We start from the raw sequence: 23,968 nt of genomic DNA, 5'->3' as shown, positions 1-23,968 counted from the left end.
GGATCTTCCCGGACCCGTGTCCCCTGCATCGGCAGGCAGACTCTCAACCACTGTGCCACCAGGGAAGCCCTCTGCTGTTATTTTTATTTTCAGTGTCTTCATACTTTTGTCTTCTCATCTCACACCCCTAATTCCAGTTGAGAGTAAATTAAAGCATTAATTTGGATCCTTTATTGTGTCTGTGAAAGGACACAGGACAGTGAAACATCTGATTTTCTCTTTTATTTACAAGTTTTAAAATAGATTCTTGGATTTGAAATAGATTCTTGCATTCACTTTGACTTATGGGCTTGCAAGAAAGTAAACCAACTAATTAGAATCTAATGTTCCCTTTAAAAGAAGTTGTAACTTCATTTTCTTTTTGCTTGACCTGATGTGGTAAAGACTGATTTCATAGCAGTTGAAGGATCTTCTGTTAATAATTTAAACATAAAGTTATATTCTCAGGCCACAGGCTTCCTGATTTATGTTTGTCAATATTATGAGGCTAACTAACTCTTGGGCATGCTTTAACGAGTTTGAACATTTATGTAGGGAATTAAATTAATTAAGTCACTGGAATGGTTTTACTACTTTCATCATTACAGAATTGTAAAGAGAGTCTCCTTCATTTAAAATATCTAGTTTTTATCTTCTTTCATATTTTAAAATAACTTGCCATAAACCTGGAACTTTTCCTTTCTTGTGATCACATTTCTGGGCTTTACTTTGTTAATTCCACCCTTCAAGAAAATTCCACCATGTTTCTGAAGTCTGCTACTGTCTCAAGCACACTTTTTAGGAGAACGAATCTCTTTTTCTTGTCAGTAACACACTAGGGTAGAGTCATTTGTTGTAGATTTTCCTTGTAGGGTAACTTTATATGCTGTTTATATGCTGTTTAAACCAATCTTGGCGTTCAATGAGCTGTTGAGATGGAACGAGTAAGGTAGTTAATACATAACCATAGAAGTCTTGGCATCCTCTGTTTCAAACTGTCTTTGTTTCTGCGTTACTTTAGTTCATTGAGTTGCTGAAAATCCAGTGGTACAAAGCATTTCCCGTACATTGTTTTACTTTGTCCAAAAGATATTTATCTGTGGTTCTTATTTGCACATCGCTCTTATTTGAAGACAAGGAAAGAAAACATCCTTTTGCGAGTCAAAGTGTAAAGTAGGGTCTTCTCCCTCTCCTTTCAGTGCCCCTTGCTTACCTTTTTTTTCTTCTCCCCTCCCACTTAAAACTTTCTTCGACTAGAAACTCATCAAATTTCAGAAATTCTTTCATATCTTTCTTTTGCCTTCCCAGCTTGTAAAAAGGAGGTAACAGGTATATTAATATTTACTCAGGTGTGGATGACAGCCTCCTATTACGCTGCCCTTCTTGGGGTGGTTTTGCATTTTGAGTAAGGAGGCTATTTAGTCTAAAGAAATAAAGTTCTAATGATTAAATAGACTCTGAAGCAATACAGATTGCTAATAGAAGAAATATTTGGAGGCAGGAAGGTCTGTGTGTCTCTTTAAAGCATACCTGGTAAGTCACTTGCACCAACAATAGCACTACTAACAAGTTTGTTTTTCCTTAATAACTTGTCCCACAGAGATCTTCCCTTGGTTACATCTAAGCCTGTCAAAGTTTGTCTACCTGCAACTTGCCTCCAAATCATCCATGCCTATGTGGTCTGTGTGATGAGATACAATGAAATTAGAACCAGAAAAGGGAGGGCTAAGAGGCCCTGAAATCTTTGCTAACCTACTTCTAGCTCAGAGTCACCTCTTGGTTACATTACCTTAAAAAGGATAACAGTGTGAATGGAACACCAAAAGCAGCAGATCAGCAATTAGCCTGAGGGAGAAAAGTGGGTCCTGACATGTAGACATCAGCAGGGGGGACTCTCCAGGGACTACTCAGCATTCTTGCCCAGTGACTACCTCGACCCGCCTCCCTGGCAAGCCCCATCAAGACCAGAAGATGGCTTTGGCTTCAGCCCTCTAATGCCCTAACGTACATCAAGTATGTGGCTTTAGCAGCTTTCACAAGGCCATTTATCAGTCATCTCCTCCTGTTAGGAAATCAGAAGTGTTACCACTTTGAAGATGGTAAAGAAGAGGGGAATTTTTTTTGTTCTCCTCTTCAGGGTAGAATTAATAGGATTTCAGCCCTTCAGAAAGACAATTAAGTGATAATTTTGGTGTTTTTTCATGGACCAGAGGAACTTATTCCCATTATGCCCTGTTGCTTATGCCCTCTTGTAAGATATAAATCCCTGGCTTCTCTTCCATTCATATCTTATGAGGTTAAACAGAGAAAGAATGAAAATTGTAAGGACTGTGAAATGTCAGAGGTGTGGGAGAATCAGCTGGCCACATTGATGTCCACTGTTTTAGAACAGAAGTTCCTGCTGATCTTCATGGAGCGCCAAGTAAATGTCCTGATGGCAGTAGAAAGAGCCCTCTGTTTGGGAGACAAGAGAATGTATCTGTCTTTCAGTAGCTGTGTGACCTGGGATCAGCCCGTTAAAAATTTCTCTTTCCTTATTTGTAATACAGAGTTAAGCATCTTTTTTTCCACCAAACTCAAATTCTTATGTGGTAATAGGCGCACAAGTGCTTTGCAGATAAGGAGGCTTACAGATGGACACAAGGTTTTTTTATTCCACTGTACTGTAGCTGCATATTCTATCTTAACTAAAATCTCTCCCCTGTTCATAAAGGGCTATGTGGAGAAGGGATACTAAAATCAGAAAAGAGATGATTTCCCCAGAGCGGCAGGGGAAATTCAAGGCTGAAAAGTAATTGTTGTTAATAGATCAGAATTTACCTATGAATTTTTTAAATGATGAATTTCATAAAAAATTAATTGCATTTAAATTATTTAATTCTCTAAATGGCTTTTGGAAAGGAAATCCTGCCTGTCAGGATCTGTTGTGTCAATCTAATTTCCTTCTGACCTTGACATAAATTATTGTCTCTGTTGACTCTGGTCCAGTCGCAGCAATAAGTTGTATTGATGAAATGTTACAAAAAACAAGTAATTCTTCTACTGTATTTCTTTCAGTAGTGAAATAGAGTTCCAGGCCCTAAAATGCAGGAAAAATTACTAGATATTATTGAGGACATAAAAGGGTCCATGCAGAGAGTCAGATCTATATTTTGTCTCCTGTTTCCTTATTGACCAGGTCAGCAGGAATATTTCTGTGAGGGCATGTGGCTCTCCACCATGTTACTCATCCCCAGGGATCTATTTACTTTAGTTCCCAAATAAATGGGAGGAAAAATAGTTTCTCTGGATTCCTTTTTTCAGTAACGGCTTTAGTGAGTGAAGTGTGTATTGTGACATTTGACCTTTTTTGTACCTTTACTCTCTTTTTTCTCCCCAAAATATCTAATACCAAATCTGAAAGTACAAAAAGTGTACTGTCTTGGAAAAGGAAGAGCCTACTTGAACTGGTTAGATTACAGAGGCAATTCAAACAATGTAAATGAGATCCAGGAGCCTGGAAAGATAAGATTAAGATTCAAAGATAGGCAGACAAAGACTCCAGGTCTCCACCTCCACTTGAGCCTGGTCCTTAAGAGGAAATGAAATAAAGAGCAGAAGAGATTGGGATGGACGTAATAAAAAGGCTGGAGCACAAAAGTTTTAAAATACTGGTAGGAGGTCTTAACTATCCCTGGGTTAATGTTTGTCAGATGTGGTTTGGCATACCCAGAGATGGACTGTTGGGCCAAATGGCTGTAACTGTATGTAAGAACCTTTGAGTCTATATCTTCAATATTTTTCTTGCCTCTTTTAAGAGACTTTTATATTATACTAATATTTTTTAAAGCTGATGCAATGAAAATTCATTTAGAAGGTTTAAAAAATGTTACCCATTAAACTGCCAGCTCTGAAGTAGTAAAGACTGAAATTGTGTTGGCACCATCTTTTACTGACAAATAAGGAAGCAAAGAGCTGGCAGAAGCAATGCCATTCACAAAGCAATGGGAAAGCTCTGGGTTCTGCTTGACCTGGTGGTCAAGGGCAGGACCCGGTTCCCGTAGTGGGCACATCATGAAAGAATCCGGATCTCCTACTTCATGTTTGAAGGGAGCAACCATTGTGAATTGTCTGTGAGATCTGTGGTCTCTGAGCTGCTGGAAGGCAGAGGTGCGTTTCATATCAGATTCTGCTTACACACATATACCTCTTCTCTTCTAATATGTGAAGATTTTTATATGTTATTTATTTTTCCAGCTTCAACGTGAACTAGATTATGTAGCCCTCCTTTAACCCCTCCCGGCCCCAAACTTACTTTTTAAAAAAATAGCTTTATTGAGATATACTTCATATACTATACAATTTACCAATTTACAGTGTGCAATTCAAAAATTTTTTGTATGTTCCCAAGGTTGTACAGCCATCACCACAATCAAATTTGAAACATTTTCGCCACCCCAAAATAAACCCTGTACCCATGACCAGTCAGACAATCACTAATCTTTCTGTCTCTAGGGATTTTCTTCTTGTGGATATTTCCTATAAATGAAATCATACATTTTTTTTTTGACTGGCTTCTTTAACTTACATGTTTTCAAAGTTCATCTGTGTTGCAGCATGTACCTTATTCCTTTTTATTGCCAGGTAATATTCCATTGTATGGATGTAACACATTTTAAAATCCATCCATCAGTTGGTGGACATTTGAGTTCTTTTCACTTTTTGACTATTATGAATAATGCTGCTTTGAACATTTCATGTTCAAGTTTTTATGTGGGAATGTGTTTTAAATTCTCTTGAGTATATACGAAGGAGTGGAATTGCTGGGTCATATGGTAACTCTGACTTTTTGAGGAACTGCCAAACTGTTTTCCCAAGTGGCTGCACCATTTTACATTTCGGCCAGCAGTGTTTCAGTTTCTTCTCCTCACCAGCACTTGTTCTTGTCTTTTTGATTATAGCCATCCTAATGGGTATGAAGTGGTATCTTGTGGTTTTGGTTTGCATTTCCATAATGATTAATGGTACTGAGCATCTTCTTTTTTTTTTTTTTTTTTTTTTTGGTACGCGGGCCTCTCACTGTTGTGGCCTCTCCCGTTGCGGAGCACTGGCTCCGGACGCGCAGGCTCAGCAGCCATGGCTTACGCGCCCAGCCGCTCCGCGGCATGTGGGATCCTCCCGGACCGGGGGACGAACCCATGTCCCCTGCATCAGCAGGCGGACTCCCAGCCACTGCGCCACCAGGGAAGCCCATGAGCATCTTCTTATGTGCCATTTGTATATTTTCTTTGGAAAATATACGGTTCAGATCCTTTGCCCATTTTGAATTTGACCTATTTTTCTTTTTTAATTGTGTTGTAAGAGTTCTTTATAGATTCTGAAGATAAGCCTTTTATCAAATACATGATTTGCAAATATATTCTCCCATCATTCTATAGGTTGTCTTTTTACTTTCTTGATGGTGATATTTGACACACAAAAGTTTTTAATATTGGTGAAGTCCAACATACCTATTTTTTCTTTTGCCACTTGTGCTTTTGGTGTTGTATGTGAAATGCCCTTTTGTTTTTTTTGGCTGTGTTGGGTCTCGTTGCAGCATGTGGGATCTTCGTTGCGGCATGCAGGATCTTTTGTTGCAGCATGTGGGCTTCTCTCTAGTTGTGGTGCATGGGTTCCAGAGTGTGTGGGCTCTGTAGTTGCAGTGCACGGGCTCCAGAGTGTGTGGGCTCTATAGTTTGCGGCACGCGGGCTCTCTAGTTGAGGCATGAGGGCTCAGTAGTTGTGGTGTGCAGGCTTAGTTGCCCCGCAGTATGTGGAATCTTAGTTCCCTGACCAGGGATTGAACCCACCTCCCCAGCATTGGAAGGCAGACTATCAACCACTAGACCACCAGCGAAGTCCCTGAAATGCCTTTGCCTAACCTAAGTCACAAAGATATACTCCTGTGTTTTCTTCTAAGAGTTTTATAATTTTAGCTCTTACACTTAGATCTATGATCATTTGAAGTTACTTTTGTATATGGTGTAAGGAAGGGGTTCAGCTCTTTTACATGTGGATGTCCAGTTGTCCTAGCACCATTTGTTGAAAAACTATTCTCTTCCTGATTGAATTATCTTGGCATTCTTGTTGAAAATCAATTGACCATAAAAATGAGAGTTTATTTCTAGACTCTCAGTTTATTCCATTGATCTGCAGGTGTGTCTTTAGGCTAGTACCAGATTGTCTCGATTTTTGTAGCTTTGTAGTAAGTTTTTAGATTAGGAAATGGGAGTCCTCCAGCTTTGTTCTTCTTTTTCAAGATTGTTTGGTTATTCTGTATCCCTTACATTCCCATGTGAATTTAAGGATCAGCTTGCCAACTTCTGGGGGGGAAAAAAGGCAACTGGGGTTTTGATAGAGATTACATTGACTCTGTAGATCAATTTTGGCAGCATTGCCAATCCATGAATGTGGGATGTCTTTCCATTTATTTAGTTCTTCTTTAATTTCTTTTAACAATATTTTGTAGTTTTCAGAGTACAAACGTTCCACTTCTTTTGTTAAATTTATTCTTAAGCATTTATTCTTTTTGATTGATTCAGTTATAAATTGAATTGTTTTCTTAATTTCATTTTCAGAGTATTAATTGCTAGTCTCAATACCTACTTTTGACACCTGGTAGCAAGAGCTAAAAAGTAGGTTAGGAGGCATCAGTTGCTTCAAGTGGAATAAATTACTTTCATGCCTGCATTGAGAGTGAAGTAGGCATCAGCACTTCTGAGCTGGTGAGGCCACACCCTACAATGACTGTGCTATCAATGACCTGATTCCTCTGTGACTATCATAGAAAAAGACTTTCTCTTGCTAAAGATTGTAGAAATTTTCAATCATTCCATGCGGCTTAACATTTTATTTACTACGCTTATTGTGTAGAGAAAACACCATACTATTTGAATCATTATTCATTTGGGAAAAAAGAGTTGATCTCTAAAAGATTATCATATCCTTTGGCTGACTGTGACTTTGCAGCCAGTTAACAGAGTGTAAGAGTGTCCTGAAGGCATTGCAGTAGAAGTGATCCAGCTGGAGATTAATTATTACGATGCAAACCTCATTCTACGTCATAGAACAAAGACTTTTGTCCTTTCTGAACACACGTATAAATTCAGATTCACCAAACTCAAGAATATATCTCTAGTTAAGCCATTCCCTTGCTCAAAAAAGCATTATCAGTCTTTTTCAAATTATCAGCTGTACTGGATCAGCTGGGCATATATATGCAAAATTTCCTTCACCTCTAAATCTCTAGTGCCCATTAGAGTCCCTTGCACATTGTAGTGCACGTTACATGTTTTAATGTTTTTATTGAATTAGCTAGATGGAAGGGCTGGAGTCTGGAGATTAAATTCTGATATAATTCAGGGGTCTGTGAATTCTTTAAAAGAATTTTTTAAATGTTGTGTTTTCATTTTAATGATAATTCTGAATCACCTGGATCCACATTATAATCAAGTTGCACTGCGCAATTTCACTGCCCATGTTTGTGTTTAAGAAACATTGGTCTGGGCTTCCCTGGTGGCGCAGTGGTTGAGAGTCCGCCTGCCGATGCAGGGGACACGGGTTCGTGCCCCGGTCTGGGAAGATCCCACATGCCGCGGAGCGGCTGGGCCCGTGAGCCATGGCCGCTGAGCCTGCGCGTCCGGAGCCTGTGCTCCGCAACGGGAGAGGCCACAACAGTGAGAGGCCCGCGTACCGCAAAAAAAAAAAAAAAAAAAAAAAAAAAAAAAAAAAAAAAAAAGAAACATTGGTCTAAAACATTACTCAGAATGTATGTCAACTTCTGATTACAGAGGAGTGCTGGCTGTAAGTGATCATTCAAGTCTTTGGAAAATATAATTGCCTTTACCCAACAGCACCTTAACCAGCAGGACAGGATATTTCTTAGTTATTTCCTGTTGGTAGATAGAAGAGAGTAGTTAAGAATGATTTTTTATCAGTGTTCCCTTCTATGTCTCAAAAGAAAAGGAGGGGGGGTAGAAAGAGAGAAAGAAGGGAAGAGAAGAAGGAAAGAAGGAATAGAGGGCTCTGCAGACATTAATTACGGAGTTTTGAAAGGATGGTGTAAAGATTTGGCTAGCAGTGGAATTTTCTTTCTCACTTGACTTTTCTTGATTTCACTTTTATGACCTGTTTCACTGAACTAGAAGAGTAGTTAAGCCCTTGAAATCAGCAGGTCTCCTGACTCCAGTAGTTTACTGTGTCAGCTCAGATTTGATAGCTCTTTCACTATGTAAGTGTCTCTTGTTTCAGGTCATCTCAGATCCTTTATGAGGGAAGGTGGGATCTGATAGGCATAAATGAATCTATCAATGTAGACTTCAAAGTACCATTGCCAAGCTTGACTAAAAAAAAAATCTTCCAAGTCCTAATTTGTTGAAGGAATCTTTTCATATATACGATAATTGATACAAACAAGTCACAGGCAGGTTAAAATTTTTCCAGCTCTCTTTTCACTATGCACTTGATTTTTCACCTTCCAAAGCACCTCGTTTTTTAAATCAAGTTTGTTCAAACAAATCTAGATCCTTCATTTGTTTCCTTGAACACACAGCTGTTTGCTTCTCAATAAGGTTGATTATTGCTGACTTCCTGAGAAGAATATGGAGATGCAAATAGCCAGGTGTTGTCATTGTCGTTGCACAAAGGAAAAGCCGTAGAGCTGAACTAGGATAAACCCCACTGACTAGAATCAACTTGAGTAAGTTTCTAAAAGTAGTCTTGGGTTTACTGTGTTCATTTCCCTGAAGCTGTTTCTGAAGGCCTGAGGAAAAAGATGGTGGACTCTCCAACTTCAGTTCCATGGGTATCTCTTAGTCTAAATATTGTAGTCTACTGTGAATACTTTCTGAAAATGGCGGTGAGGGAGTTCAAAAATCAATACTATTTTTTGTAAAAGCCATATAATATGTATACTTTTAAGGAGACAACAGGATGGTAATGAGTTTGCCCCTGTCAGGGGGCAAGTGTATGCCACCTTTTCTGACAAAAGGTGAAATAGAATCTTGGAACCTTGTGGTTCAAATAAGTTTCAACTGAAGCAATACAAACTTCTCATCTGGATAAAGAAAAACACAAAAAGGCAAAAGCCAAAAATATATATATTAACCAAAACCCCTCCTGGATGATATAATTGAGGTTTTGTTGCTTAATCAGAAACTAAGGAATAGCAGTGGGTGTCCCAGAGCCTGAGGTTTTAAATGAACTAGTTAGTCAGTAGTTGCGAAATATACTCAGCATATAACCCCTTCACATGAGCTCCTACTGTAAATAGTTACTCACCTTTCTTTATTTAACAGGTTGGCAGATGTATAAAGATGACTCTGCTCTTTGGCAAAGTATATATATATATATATATATTACACACACTGATATTTTGAGTCATGCCGTATACTAGTCTATTGTCCCAATTAAAATTGTAATTAGAAGAAAGAAAATTATTGGGTTTAATTTTTTCTTTTATATGTTATAAAATTGACTTTTGAACCCTTTTAAAAACATATACTGCTTTAAGTTTGTTTTGGCAAATCTAACTTTTCTGGCTTTGTATTATTTTTTAATTATTATATTTATTTATTTATTTGGTTGTGCTGGGTCTTAGTTGAGGCAGGCGGGCTCCTTAGTTGTGGCTCACCAGCTCCTTAGTTGCAGCACACGGGCTCCTTACTTGTGGCATGCGAACTCTTAGTTGCAGCATGCATGTGGGATCTAGTTCCCTGAGCAGGGATCGAACCCAGGCAGGCCCCCTGCATTGAGAGCACAGAATCTTAACCATTGTGCCACCAGGGAAGTCTCTCTGGCTTTGTATTGATAAACATAGAACTGACATAGAAGTACTCTATAGCGTTAAATTTTCATATATCATATCAGAATGCTTTTGGCTGCAGGTAACAAATTCCCAACTCAGTTGGCTTAAACAATAAGGAATGAATCATTGCATATGACAGAAAGTTCTGAACTGGTTAATCCTTTGCCTCCATGACATCATTCAAGATCCAAAATCTTTTCATCTTTCTACTCTGCCAGCCTCAGCTTTATTAGTCTCATCCCCTGGTTCCTCACAGTTTCATTTGGCTGCAGCAGCTCTGAGGTGTCATATTCTTTTTTTTTTTTTTTTGGCGGTACGTGGGCCTCTCACTGTTGTGGCCTCTCCCTTTGCGGAGCACAGGCTCCTGACGCGCAGGCTCAGCGGCCATGGCTCACGGGCCTAGCCGCTCCACGGCATGTGGGAGCTTCCCAGACCGGGGCACAAACCCGTGTCCCCTGCATCGGCAGGCAGACTCTCAACCACTGTGCCACCAGGGAAGCCCTCTTTTTTTTTTGAGGTGTAATATTCTTATAACCAGAGGCAAAATATTTTCTTAGGGTCTTCCAACAGATTTTCCTTCACATCTCATTGTTCAGACTGGGTCACGTGCCCAAAGCAGTTAAGGCAAGGGGATATGTCCACCGTGATTCATTTAAAGCAACAAAGACCTTAACCTGAATCACATAAGTGATGGTTGGGCAGTGGGGAAGGTGGATATTTGAACAGAATTAGAGTGCTGTTTACAAGGAAGAATGGGAAAATGCTAGTGAGGTGTACACAACAAAATTTGACATGTAGGGATCCCTAAAGCTCAAATTAAGAACCCTTTTTGTAGGATCTTTAAATTCTATTATTGCAGCCCTTGAAGCTGTATTCTCTGATCATATGCATTCATTTTGTTCTGCATAGAAACCTGGTCAGGGCTCACCCCCAACCTGGAGACTAGGATCCAGTACAGTCTTAAGAAACCAGCCACACAGCATGACAAGAGCTAGGGAGAAGGAGGACAGTCAGAGGCTAGCAGAGCCTCCAGGAAATGGGGGCAGAGCTGTAAATCCCCGAAGAAGACCAGGTTTGAGCAAGGGTGTGGCAAATCTTGACTGTGTATGTGAGGTCTAAGAGAGGTCAGGTTGCAGAGAACATGACAGCAGGGCACTTTGAGAAATGCATGCAGAGTGGGCGCAGGGAGTGTCCCAGCTCGTCCAGTCCAATACCTGGAAAACAAGGTAGCAAGTGGGCCCAGAGCCAGCTGACTGGGTACAGTACAGGGCTCTTGAGATCCAAGTCTCCACTGGCTCCTCTTAGGTACGCTTGGGAGTGGGGTTGGTGGAGCATGCAGTTAAATGGATGCTCATTTGGAAAGTTGTAATGAAGCTCTGGCAGGGCAGGAATTTATATAAATGGAATGTTAAAATTTGGTTTTGTTAATGTAATGGTATGCCCTTGACTTTTATGGTAGGTCAGTGTAAGAAACAGCCATATGATTTCTACATTGAATGTAAAAGTTCTGTTGTCCATTCTGCTCTTCCCTTTTCCCCCAGGTCTTCACATTACTTGTTCCTTCAGCTCTTCTCCTCTGACAGCTTTTCCCTGAGCCCTCACCCCTGACTCTTAACGGCTGCCCCCTCCTCATTTTTCTTCGTAGCTCTTATTGCTGCTGGAAAGTTTATTTACTATTTATTGTCTTTCTCCTCCACTAGAAGTAGGCTTCATAAAGATGGGAACTTTGCTTTCTTGTTCATGCTATATTATCTCCAGTACTGAGAACGTACTTGGAATATTGTAGGCACTCAATTAAGATTTGCTGAATGAATGAGTGAGATACCTCTTGGTATTCTTCCTGAAGTTTTTGTCTCCTAACGAATCTATGTTCTTTCTTTTATTGAGTAATGGGAACTATGTTTTTTCTGTTTCCTTTTTTGCCTCAGCTACCAGAATTGCTCAACTAAATTTGGGATTCATTTGCAATAACCATTCTTAGCTTGGGATATGTGTACTTCTTCAATTACTATAGAACTTCTAAAAAATATTCAATTCAGTTTCAATATTTTTTATTGTAAGTTGCCTCAAATCCCATAGGGAAGTAAATGCGGATCGAAGCATAATAAATGAACTGACTGATTGACTGAAGGGTAACTGGGAGAAGTCAAAAAAGAACACCAGGCTTTTGAGTCTGGATGAAAAAGAATACTGGAGCTGTTATTAATGGAAATTGGTACCAGATCAAAACATTACTCATAAAAGTATCTTTCTCTGTCACCATTTTGGGCACAACTCACTCCATTGTTATTGCTTGGTCAGTTTTTTTCCTCTTCCCCAGTAGACTTTGAATGCCATGAGGGGAGGGACTCTGTCTTTCTTGTTTATGGTCCATAGTGCCTAGCACCGTACTTGGCACATAGTGTCTTTTCTTTACCACTTATTTTTTTTATCCATTTTAAATTGAAATATAGTTAATTTCAATGTTATGTTAGTTTACCACTTATTTTTAACTTTAAATCCCTACATTAGTAAATATTAACTAGTTTGTCATCTGCTCTTACCTTTTCAACCTGCAATTTCCCCTCCTTATGGATTTCCAGATTTCCTTCATTTCTCAGTGACTTCCTTCCCATCAAGGACCTTCATTCCTTTAACCACAGCAGCCTCCCACTCCAGTACTCATGAATATGTGCCTTTTCTTCCTTTCTAAGTCTCCTGAATCTCATTCCCCTGATGGCTAAGCCAAAGGTGACTCATCACCTCATAGACTTCCAACTGGAAGGGGCCAGAGAGACCATCTCATCTAATTGACTCATCTCCAGTTGGTCCGGGGAGGTGAAGGGAATTGCTCTGAGTGACACTACTAGTTGGCAGCAGGGCCAAAATTAGAACACAGAGCTCTTAACTCTGGATGCACATCTCACACTGCAGAACGAGCACGCCCGTTTCTAGCTCCAGAAAGGGACAGTACTATAACAAAAGTAGAAAGAGATGTTTTCCTCTTAGTTGGAAATATCTTAAATGCATTGTATCATAGGAGTTATGTGTCAGACTACCTAAGTTTGATCTTGGTTGTATTTACTCTTTGGACAAGTTATTTGTCCAAAGAGTAGTAAATCCTTTTTCTCTTTTTTCTATGCGTTTGTATATTTAATATACATATTTAAATCTGTAAGTGTGGTTTGTTTAATATTGAGAGAAGTTATGTGTGTGCATTTTTACATACGTAAATGGAATGATACTGGTTCTATTAGTTTCTTTCACTTAACAGTGTCTTAAGGAAATTAAATATTTCCTTTAGAAATATTTTCTTAAGGAATATTAAATTTTCTTTAATAGCTTCTTTTTGGCCGCGCAGCAGGTGGGATCTTAGTTCCCCGACCAGGGATCAAACCCATGCCCCCTGCAGTAAAAGCACAGAGTATTAACCACTAGATCACCAGGGAAGTCCCAGGGGAACCTTTCTGTATTGTTGCACTTAATTCTATCTTGTTCCTTTTAATGACCACACAGTATTCCATAATATGTATGGTTATTTAACCACTTCCACATTAATTAATATTTAATTTATATCTTCTCATTTTTTACTATTACAGTTCTGCAGAGAAGCCTTTATGCAGATTTTGTTGTGCATACATGTGACTGCCTTCACTAGGACTGATATTCAGAAATGCAAATACTAGTAGGCACAAAGTCCCCTCTTTTCTATTCTGAAAATAGGCTATGGCTAAGTCATTCATTGATTCCATTTCTGCAATATATGTTGATATTAACTGAGCAGGAGGTGAGTCTTGTGACTGCATGTATTGTGTTAGGAACTGGGAGCATTTTAGAGAAATTAGTCCTCATCTTTTTCTTGTATTGTAAGGAAAGTACATTGTGTTCCTGACTTTGAGGGAAAACAAAAAATAAACTTCCTCCTCCTCCCCCTTCCAAGTGACTGAAGATTAGTGACATTATGCTAAGCAACCTCTGCTTGACTCTGTGATGGCATTAACTGCACAGTACTGTAATTGTTGGTACTTATCTGTTTATACCCACCCCCTAAACTTTGGGCTGCTTAAAGGGTAAAGATTACGTTTTATCAATTTTTGTATCCCTAGAACATTAGCATGATACTGTTGCATAATTACATTTTATTGAATAAATGAGTGAATTCGGTTCAACATTGGTATTTGTTGAGTACCTAGTATGTGCAAAGATTACTAAGAACCAATAGGAACAGAGATGAAGCAAAGTTCTACCCTCAAGGAATTTATAGTCTAACGGAAGAAATAGATATAGGCTGAAAACATCTAGGAATCAAGGCATTAGTAACAAATGTGATTTAAGTACAAAGTACTGTGGGACTTCCAAGGAGGACTAATTAAGGCTGACTGAGGACATTAAGGGAGGTTTTCACAAAGGAAGTGGCATTTGAGGCATTTTAACTGGGCCTGATATAGAGCAGGTTGGTGACTTTTCTATATAAGTTACCATTTTGGTGACTTTAAACATATGCTTCAGAAACCATTTTGTCACCATTTAGATAATCATGTTACCTTAGGGCTACAGAAAGGCTGGAAGTGGAGTGTTATACTTGGTTTCTGGAGCTAGGGCCTCAGAGCCAAGATCAAGTCAAAGCAGCTTTAGTTCTCAGCCCATCTGTGGAGGAAGAAGTTGTTTCCATTAAAAAAAAAAAAAAAAAAGTCAATTCTGAGTGCCTTGGCGTGCTTTCTCCTCTCTTTAAGAATAAAATAATGCAAACACCTTTCTTGGCCCCACTTCCTTGACCAGCTACCACCCCATTTCTTTGATATGCTGTGCAGAGAACTCCTTAAGTGATCTGTCTCCAATTCTTTTTCTCCCATTTTATATATATATATATATATATATATATATATATATATATATATATATATTTTTTTTTTTTTTTTTTTTTTTTTTTTTTTGGCTGTACGCGGGCCTCTCACTGTTGTGGCCTCTCCCGTTGCGGAGCACAGGCTCCGGACTCACAGGCTCAGCGGCCATGGCTCACGGGCCCAGCCGCTCCGCGGCATGTGGGATCCTCCCGGACCGGGGCACGAACCCGTGTCCCCTGCATCGGCAGGTGGACTCTCAACCACTGCGCCACCAGGGAAGCCCTCACATTATATTTTAAACCCACTTCTATCATGCGCTTACCCCTGCCAGTGCATCAAAACTGTTTTTGTCGGGCTTCCCTGGTGGCTCAGTGGTTAAGAATCCACCTGCCAATGCAGGGGACACGGGTTCAAGCCCCGGTCCTGGAAGATCCCACATGCCGTGGAGCAACTAAGCCCGTGTGCCACAACTACTGAGCCTGTGCTGTAGAGCCCACAAGCCACAGCTACTGAGCCCACGTGCCACAACTACCGAAGCCCACGCGCCTAGAGCCCGTGCTCTGCAACAAGAGAAGCCACCACAATGAGAAGCCCACGCACTGCCATGAAGAGTAGCCCCTGCTCGCCGCAACTGGAGAAAGCCCGTGCACAGCAACAAAGACCCAACGCAGCCAAAAATAAACACATTTATTAAAACAAACAAACAAACAAACTGTTCTTGTCAGGGTCAACAGTGACCTCGTTGTTACTCAATCTAATGGTCAATTTTTAGTCTTCTTTTACCTGACTTATTAGCAGCATTTGATGCAGACCATTCTTTCCTCTCTGATATACTTTCTTCCCTTAATTTCTAGGATACCATGCTAATTCTTCTCCTACGTGACTGGTTATTCCTTTTCAGTCTCCTTTGCTGGTTCTTCCCTTCCCAGACCCTTCCCAGACTTAATGTTGAAGGAAGGGTATAGGTTTGGTCCTCGGTCCTCTTCCCTTCCCAGCCTAAACTCACTCCCTTGATTATACATCTAGTTTCAAGGTTTTAAATATAATCTACATTCCATTGATTCCAAAATGTATATCTTCAATCCAGACTTCTCTTCTGAACTCCCTATATATCTTCCACTACTTTTTCAACATATTAAAACTGAATTCTCCTGCTCCAGGCCTGCTTCACTTGGAGATTTTCCCACCTCAGTTGATAGTAACTTCATCCTTCCAGGCACAAAAGCTAAAATCCTGGAAGTCATTATTGGAGTCCTCTGGAAATCATGTTGGTGTAATCTTCAGAATATATGCAGAATCTTTTTCTCACCCCCTCTACTGTTCATGTCACCATCCTCTCTCAAACAGCTTACTGCAGTAGCTTCCTAATTTGTACCCTTGCTCCACCCCAGACACACATACAGACACATACACTACTGCATGTTCTTAGCACTGCAGCCAGAGTCATCTTTTAGCACCTTTTTTGCTCAAAATCCTCCAAAGGCCTCTCATTTTACTCAGAAAAAGCCCAAGTCCTTACAGAGGCCTACAAAGGCTTGTAAGCTCTGCACCAGCACTCACCCCTGCCATCACCCCTCTAGCCTCCTCTTGGGCTTTCTTGATGTTCCACAGGCATGCTCCCCCACAAGCTTTTTTTTTTACACTAGCTGTTCCCTCTTCCTGCTGTACTCCTCCCCCAGATGTCCACATGGGCGACAGCCTCACCTTCTAGCCTTTGATTAGATGTCTCAACCATCTCAATGAAGCCAACCCTGACCATCTTTTTAAAAACTGAAGTCTGCCACCATCTTCATTACTCCTTTTTTTCTTTTCCACGCTGCTTTCCTCCTCCTGCCCCCCCCACCGCATGGCATTTATTACCTTCTAACATACTGTGTAATTTACACTACAATGGAAACTCCAAGAGAGCAAGACTCTTTGCTTCTTTTGTTCACCAGTATATCCCAAGCATCAGAAGCCGTGCTTAGTATATAGTAGGACTCTCAGTAAAGATCTGCCAAATGAGTGAAGAATCATAGATCTCTCTTTGACAAGGACCCAAAATGCCTTGATTGTCTTTCACTCAATTTGCTTGAGTAGGTAGGGCGATAGTGTAGGAAGAGTACTGGGCTAATGACCAGGCTCTAGCCTTGGACCATACTTGCTGTTTGTGTGACTGTGACAGTTGTATTGAGTTTGTGAAAGTTTATTAAGCTATGCACTTATGATATGTACATTTTTCTCTTTTATATATATATACATTTTAAAATCTTCAAATATTTTATTTCCCCATGTAGGTTTTTAGGTTATAATTGGGATTCTACTTGCTTTTTCAGAAAATAATTCATCATGAATATTTTCCCTAACATTATTCTTCCAGAGCATGATTTTTAATGGTTATGCAAGTACTTTGAAAAGTATAAAACACCAGGGGCTTCCCTGGTGGTGCAGTGGTTGAGAGTCCGCCTGCCAATGCAGGGGACACGGGTTCGTGCCCCGGTCCGGGAAGATCCCACATGCTGCGGAGCGGCTGGGCCCGTGGGCTATGGCCACTGAGCCTGCGTGTCCGGAGCCTGTGCTCCGCAACAGGAGAGGCCACAACAGTGAGAGACCCGCGTACTGCAAAAAAAAAAAAAAGTATAAAACACCATACAGTGTGCCATGGTGATATGTTATTCCTTCTTTAAGAAATTGAAAGTTTGTTTTGAAGTATTTTGATTTCTTCCCTTTTTCTACAGGGGACATGGTCTCAGAGTACCGAGAACCTTTGATCCACACCTTCCTGAGGGGAGCAAGAGATCCAGATAGTGCTCACAGGGCCAGCAGCTTATCCAATCTTGGAGAACTGTGCCAGAGGCTGGACTTCATGCTGGGCTCTGTGGTTCATGAGGTACTGCATGTTGATTCCTTTCTCTAAAGCTTGTTTTTACTTGAACCTATGATATAGCTCAGCACTGGGAGTTAGGAGACCTGTGTTCTTTTTCTAGATCTGGTAAGTCATTTAACCTCCCTCAGCCTCACTATTCTCATATGTATATTGAAAGTTGATTTAGTAGGAATTTTTTAATTGCAAGTGACAGGAAGTCATCTTAACCTACTTTAAGCCATAAAAGGGGATTTATTATAAAGAGTCCAAGGAAACATAACAGAATTGAAGAAGCTTTGAGGAAGTGCAAACAGAAGTTTACCCTAGTTTTCTGGGCCATCTGTGAGTCTCATCTGTTTACAGAAAACTCTCAGGCAAATACATACTCTAATTGGACCCTCTTCGGTTGGAGGTGCCTTGTATTCAGGGAGACGGGGTCTTATCAGAAAAGAGTAATTAAGTTCCATGTTTTGTTCACCGCCTTATACCCAGTGCCTGGTACATAGTAGGTAAAGGATAAATGAGCAGCCAAAATAGTAGCCATACAAGATGTTGGCACTGGACACATCTCCAGTGTTTAGAGTTTAAGATTTAAACTGGTTTTAGAGTTTAAGATTTAATGAAAGGTACATTGCACTGTTGTCCTCTATGAATATCTTTCTTTAGCCTCTTAAATTTTATCTTTGCCCTTGTGTTTACTTAGTCATCAATATATGAACATATGTCTCAAGTACATACTATGTACTAGACACTCTGCTATTTAAAGATGTTGATGGGCAAAAGAAGAGTAGTTAATACGTTGCCAGGTGTCTTTTTACTCAGTGGGCTTCACCATCTTAAATCTTTAAGGAAGAAGATGGATTATAAATTATAAATACGTAAATAAAATACAGTTTATATTACCTTATTATTTATGAGAGACTAGATTTTTCATATAGAGCAAATAAGTTTACAAGAACAAAAACTTAGTAACTTTGTAATACTGGCTTCTTTCACATTATTCGGTATCCTAGGGCTGACCATGTTGAACATCAAATCTTAAGAAGTGTCTACTGAGAAGGAATTTTCTTCAGTGTTTGGTGATTGTGTCTTATCAACGAGCAGAGAAACATGCTCATGGATGTATATATACACTTGAATTTATGGTATTTCCTGACTCCTGAGCTTTATATGCTTAGTTTAATTGATTATAAAGGCTACTCATCATTAAATTTCAACTTAGGACTTTTAGGAAAGTTATACATATTTGTTTCCTCTTTTTTTAAAAAAAAAATTATTATTTATTTATTTATTTTTGGCTGCATTGGGTCTTCGTTGCTGCGTGCAGGCTTTCTCTAGTTGTGGCCGGCGGGGGCTACTCTTCGTTGCGGTGCACAGGCTTCTCACTGTGGTGGCTTCTCTTGTTGTGGAGCACGGGCTCTAGGTGCACGGGCTGCAGTAGTTGTGGCTTGCGGGCTCTGGAGCACAGGCTCAGTAGTTGTGGCGCACGGGCTTAGTTGCTCTGCGGCATGTGGGATCTTCCTGGACCAGGGCTCAAACCCGTGTCCCCTGCACTGGCAGGCGGATTCTTAACTACTGCGCCACCAGGGAAGTCCTCCTCTCCTTTAACTCTAACTCGAGGGACACAGCCCTATGCCCAACTTTCTGTATATGTTTTTAATAACTTAGAAACAATGATTACTACCAACTTAAAACCTTTCAGTGCTCTAATATACATGAACCATTGGGCGCCTGATTTTTATTTGTTTTGGATGGCACTTTGCAAATCTCTTATTCTTTAGTGTATTAACTTGTAACACTTAAGGACTTTGCAGGTCTATTTGGTTATAGCAGCTAAAGATTTCAGTCTGTTATAAATAATCTGGGTCAAATTTTGAAATGGTTCCCACATTTTTTTTCTCTGTTTATTTGATCTGTTCACATGACTCAACCCAAAGTGAACCATAAACCATGAACTGAAACAAACTCATGGACCATGATCTGAACCAAACCCAAATATTATTATTCTTAATAACAGAGATAGAATTTGCATACTATACAATTCACCCACTTAAAGGGTATAATTCAGTGGTTTTTAGTGTATTCACAAAGTTATGTAAGCATCCCCCAGTTTTTTTAAACATGGCCATGAGCTGAATAAAAATTTCCCCCAGATCTCCAAGTGAATCAGCTCAGATTTGACAGTATCCCATACATTTTCTAAAGCCAATGAACTCAAACTATGCCTGACATCATGATCTTCTCTGAACCCCAAAACTGAGACTGTATTTCTTTTTGAGTTCCTAGATCTTCTTTCCTTTCTCTCTCTTAAGGAAACTGTTGCACGCTGGTGGCATATGATTTCATGTTGAAAAAATTTCTTGGTTTGGTTAATTAGAAAGATTGAGCTAAAGCAGGTTTTGTAACATTTAAGAAGTATCATCTTTCTGGAGACCACCTGACCTGTTGAAAGAGAACCAAATTTCCAAGCACACTTGGGGATGGGAATAAATGAGGCCCTGTCCCACCAGCCACTTACCTGTGTTCACTTGGTCAGATGACCTAGACTCTGGGCTTGGTTTCCTGACCTAGAAAATGGGATTAAAATATCTATAATGGGCTTCCCTGGTGGCGCAGTGGTTGAGAGTCCGCCTGCCAGTGCAGGGGACACGGGTTCGTGCCCCGGTCCAGGAAGATCCCACATGCCGCGGAGCGGCTGGGCCCGTGAGCCATGGCCGCTGAGCCTGTGCGTCCGGAGCCAGTGCTCCGCAATGGGAGAGGCCACAACAGTGAGAGGCCCGCATACCGAAAAAAAAAAAAAAAAAAAAAAATATATATATATATATATATATAAAATTCAGGATTGTTACAGGGTTGTAGGGATAATGTATATGGGTAATATAATGATTTATTCAACAGTTGTTACTGAGAGCCTACTATATGCCAAGCAGCATTCTGGACACCTACAACATATCATTCTTCAAAATGGACAGTGATTTCCATCTGCATGGAGCTTACGTTCTAGGGAGAGGAGACAGACAGTAAATGATATACATATTAAAATATATAGTATGGTAGACAATGATAAGTTCTGTGGAAAATAAGAAAAAGTAGGGCTTCCCTGGTGGCGCAGTGGTTGAGAGTCCACCTGCCGATGCAGGGGACACGGGTTCGTGCCCCGGTGCGGGAAGATCCCACATGCCGTGGAGCGGCTGGGCCCGTGAGCCATGGCCGCTGAGCCGGCGCGTCCAGAGCCTGTGCTCCGCAATGGGAGAGGCCACAACAGTGAGAGGCCCATGTACCGCAAAAAAAAAAAAAAAAAAAAAAAAAAAAAAAAGAAAAAGTAGAGCAAGTAAGGGTGACCAGGATTATCGCATTAGGTGGAGGGGAGGTTGCAGTCTAAATGGGGTAGTCAAGGTAAGCCCCATTGAGAAGGTGATTTTTTTTTTTTTTTTTTTTTTTTTTTTTTTTTTTTTTTTTTTTTTTTGCTGTACGCGGGCCTCTCACTGCTGTGGCCTCTCCCGTTGCGGAGCACAGGCTCCGGACACACAGGCTCCGCGGCCATGGCTCGCGGGCCCAGCCGCTGCGCGGCATGTGGGATCTTCCGGGATAGGGGCACGAACCCGTGTCCCCTGCATCGGCAGGCGGACTCTCAACCACTGCGCCACCAGGGAAGCCCGAGAAGGTGATTTTTGAGTGAAGAAATTTTACTTTTCTGTATTAAGATTTTTCTTTAAGGAGCATTTTGGTCATTTGAAGGGAGCTGACGATGACAGTGATTAGGATGGACAGCAAGGAGATGAGAACAGGGGTAACCAGTGTCCTTCAAATGTCCTCAGTCGTACATTTATCAAACACCTGCAGTGTTCCAGGCCCCTTTGTTACAGGCCAGGAATACAAAACCCGAAAGATACTACCTTGTCTTCTGGGCATGGGTAACCTGTGGAAGATACAAACAGCAATGATTACAGTTACAGTCCAGTTAATTGTGCTAGGTGCTATGGGAGCACATTTTAGGAGCCCCTCAGTCAGGTTTGGGTGTTGTCAAAGACGTGCTGGAGGGCCTCCCTGGTGGCGCGGTGGTTGAGAGTCCGCCTGCCGATGCAGGGGATACGGGTTCGTGCCCCGGTCCGGGAGGATCCCATATGCCGCGGAGCGGCTGGGCCCGTGAGCCATGGCCGCTGAGCCTGCGCGTCCGGAGCCTGTGCTCCGCGGCGGGAGAGGCCACAACAGTGAGAGGCCCGCATACCGCAAAAAAAAAAAAAGACGTGCTGGAGGAAGAGACTCTTAGAGCTGAATCTGGAGAACAGGTAGAAATTAGGTAGCCCAAAAAAGCAAAGGCGAGCATTTCAGCAGAGGGAGCAGCTTGTGCAAAGGCACTGTGGTGTGGGACAGCCTGACATGTTTGAAGAACTATAGGAAGATCCAAAAGGTTAGAGTGAAGGGGTGGGGCGAACAGTTAGCTGGTAGCAGGTCTGAAACAAGAGACCAGGCAGAGGCTACATGATGAAGGGCCTTGTCAGCTTTACAACGTTCTGGCTCACAGCGAGAATTGAGCATTGCTTATTAAGCCCTCAGAAATGAAGTATGAATAGGTAGTAGACTGTTTGCTTACCATGGGTGCTAACACAAAGAGAGAATCCTTCCTTTTGTTTCAACCTTAGAATTGAATGTGAGGAGCTGCTGCCCTGGGGGCACCTGTCAGGCAAACCCCTTGTCGAGTGACCCTGCCCCACTTCTAGAGACCTGGACACTCTGTAACATCAATCCCAGGAGTGTTTATTATCATTAATAATCGTGAGCACAACAAGGACAGAACCAGTCTTTATTTACCTTTGTATACCACCTAGCGCCGAACACAGCATTTGGCCTATAGTAGGTACTCAGTAAGTATTTACTAATTAATATTGAAGGAAGAGGAAGATAAGGCTTACTTGGGAAGACTAGTTGCTACATGTTTTAAAAATAGTAATTGGGACATCCCTAGCGGTCCACTCTGCGCTTCCACTGCAGGGGGCATGGGTTCGATCCCTAGTCAGGGAACTAAGATCCTGCATGCTGCGTGGTGCGGCCAAAAAAAACCAGTAATCACAGCAAGCACTTCACACTCTTCTTAGTGCCTTACGTAAGTCAGCTGATCCAATCCTCAAAGAGGAAACTGAGGCACAGAGAAATTGAATCAGTTGCCAAGTTCATGACGGTTGGAAGTGGCAAAGTTGGGATTTGAATGCAGGCATTTGGTTCCTGTATCTGTGCTCTTAACCACTCCTCTATATTGTCTCCAATAAATGTTTCAATTCGTTTATAAGATTACTTTTGTGCTCTTGAAAAAGAAGGGAGTTGCCATGTGAGAAAAGCTACTGGAAGGGTCATGTAGCTCTGTTTTAATAGCACTTGCTTTTGGCGGTGAAACTTCAGAAGACAATATATTCCCGCTGATTTGAAAAACCAGGTGTTTCCATCCCACATAATTTCTGTGTCTTCTTTTTAGATGTTCCTTCTTATGTAGCATCCCACACTTGCCATGTCATCAGTGCCAAACCAGCTGCCTTGGGTGGACTGCAAGTTTGAACATGATTGGACACCTGACAGTCTTAGTATTTCAGCCATTGAGTCCTCCTGTAGTCAGACCACTCTTGTCCATTCTCATTGAAAAAGTGGGAGATTTGGCCTGGCTTTTAAGTAATTCTTCATTCATTTGTTTTTCATTTGACAAATACTTACTGAGTACTTACTCTGTGCCAGTTATGAGACTACAACCAAGCCTTATGCTAGGTGAGGGGGATCCAGCTCTGAACACAGAGAAGTTCCTGTCCTTGTGGAGCTGACATGCTACAGAGGAGAGTTAGGTAACAAACAAGCAAGTGTGTAAACAAATACATATTGTGCCAGATGGAGTAAGTGCGAAGGAGATGAATCTAGTAAGGCAAGGGACTTAGGGAGTTTGCTGTTGTATGTGAATTTGGATGGACAGGAGAAGCTTCACTGATGAGTGACTTAGGCAGAGCCATGCAGGGAGCAGGAGCTGACCCAGGCAGGTATGTGGGGAGAGAGCATTCTGGGCTTTGGCTTTTACTGTGAGTGAGATGGGAAGCCAAAGCAGAGGAATGAAATGCTTTAATTTATTTGGAAAGATCATTGTGTCTTCTTCTACGACAGTTCTTTCAGTGTCTCATGAAAACTCTTGAAGTCTCTTGTAGTCTCAGAAATGCTTGGCCCCAGTGTGTACTGGTGGAGAAGGAGCTTTAACTCTGGGGAAACCTGTCTTTGGCTGCAAACTGAAGGAATTCTTCATCGTGTGTGTTTGTCATGTGCCAGGTATGTTAGAGGACACAGACAAAGGACCCAATCTCTTCCCTCAAGGAAATCTCAGTAGAGTGTGAAACACAGAGGAATAAATAAACAGTGAACTAGAGTGATCTCCTAGGACAAGCCCAAGGTGCTGAGGGAACACGGAGCTGGGACCCTCAGGTAAACTGTCAGGGTTTACCCGACAGCAAGAAAGTCACATTGATCAAG

General features: G+C 41.1%; 1 protein-coding gene across 1 annotated transcript in view; it reads left to right on the top strand.

Moving 5' to 3' along the window:
• Positions 1-23,968, top strand: part of TANGO6 (transport and golgi organization 6 homolog) — a 169,683-nt gene that overhangs the window by 112,486 nt on the left and 33,229 nt on the right. Inside the window, exon 16 of the mRNA XM_081215235.1 lies at positions 17,343-17,494. Coding sequence (XP_081071361.1) covers positions 17,343-17,494 — 152 coding nt within the window. The remainder of the gene's footprint in view (positions 1-17,342; positions 17,495-23,968) is intronic.

Source organism: Mesoplodon bidens (assembly GCF_964165515.1).
Source record: "Mesoplodon bidens genome assembly, chromosome: 18".
In the NCBI taxonomy this organism is placed as follows: domain Eukaryota; kingdom Metazoa; phylum Chordata; class Mammalia; order Artiodactyla; family Ziphiidae; genus Mesoplodon; species Mesoplodon bidens.
Note: the sequence above shows the minus strand (reverse complement) of the source record. Positions and strands in the feature narration are given on the sequence as shown.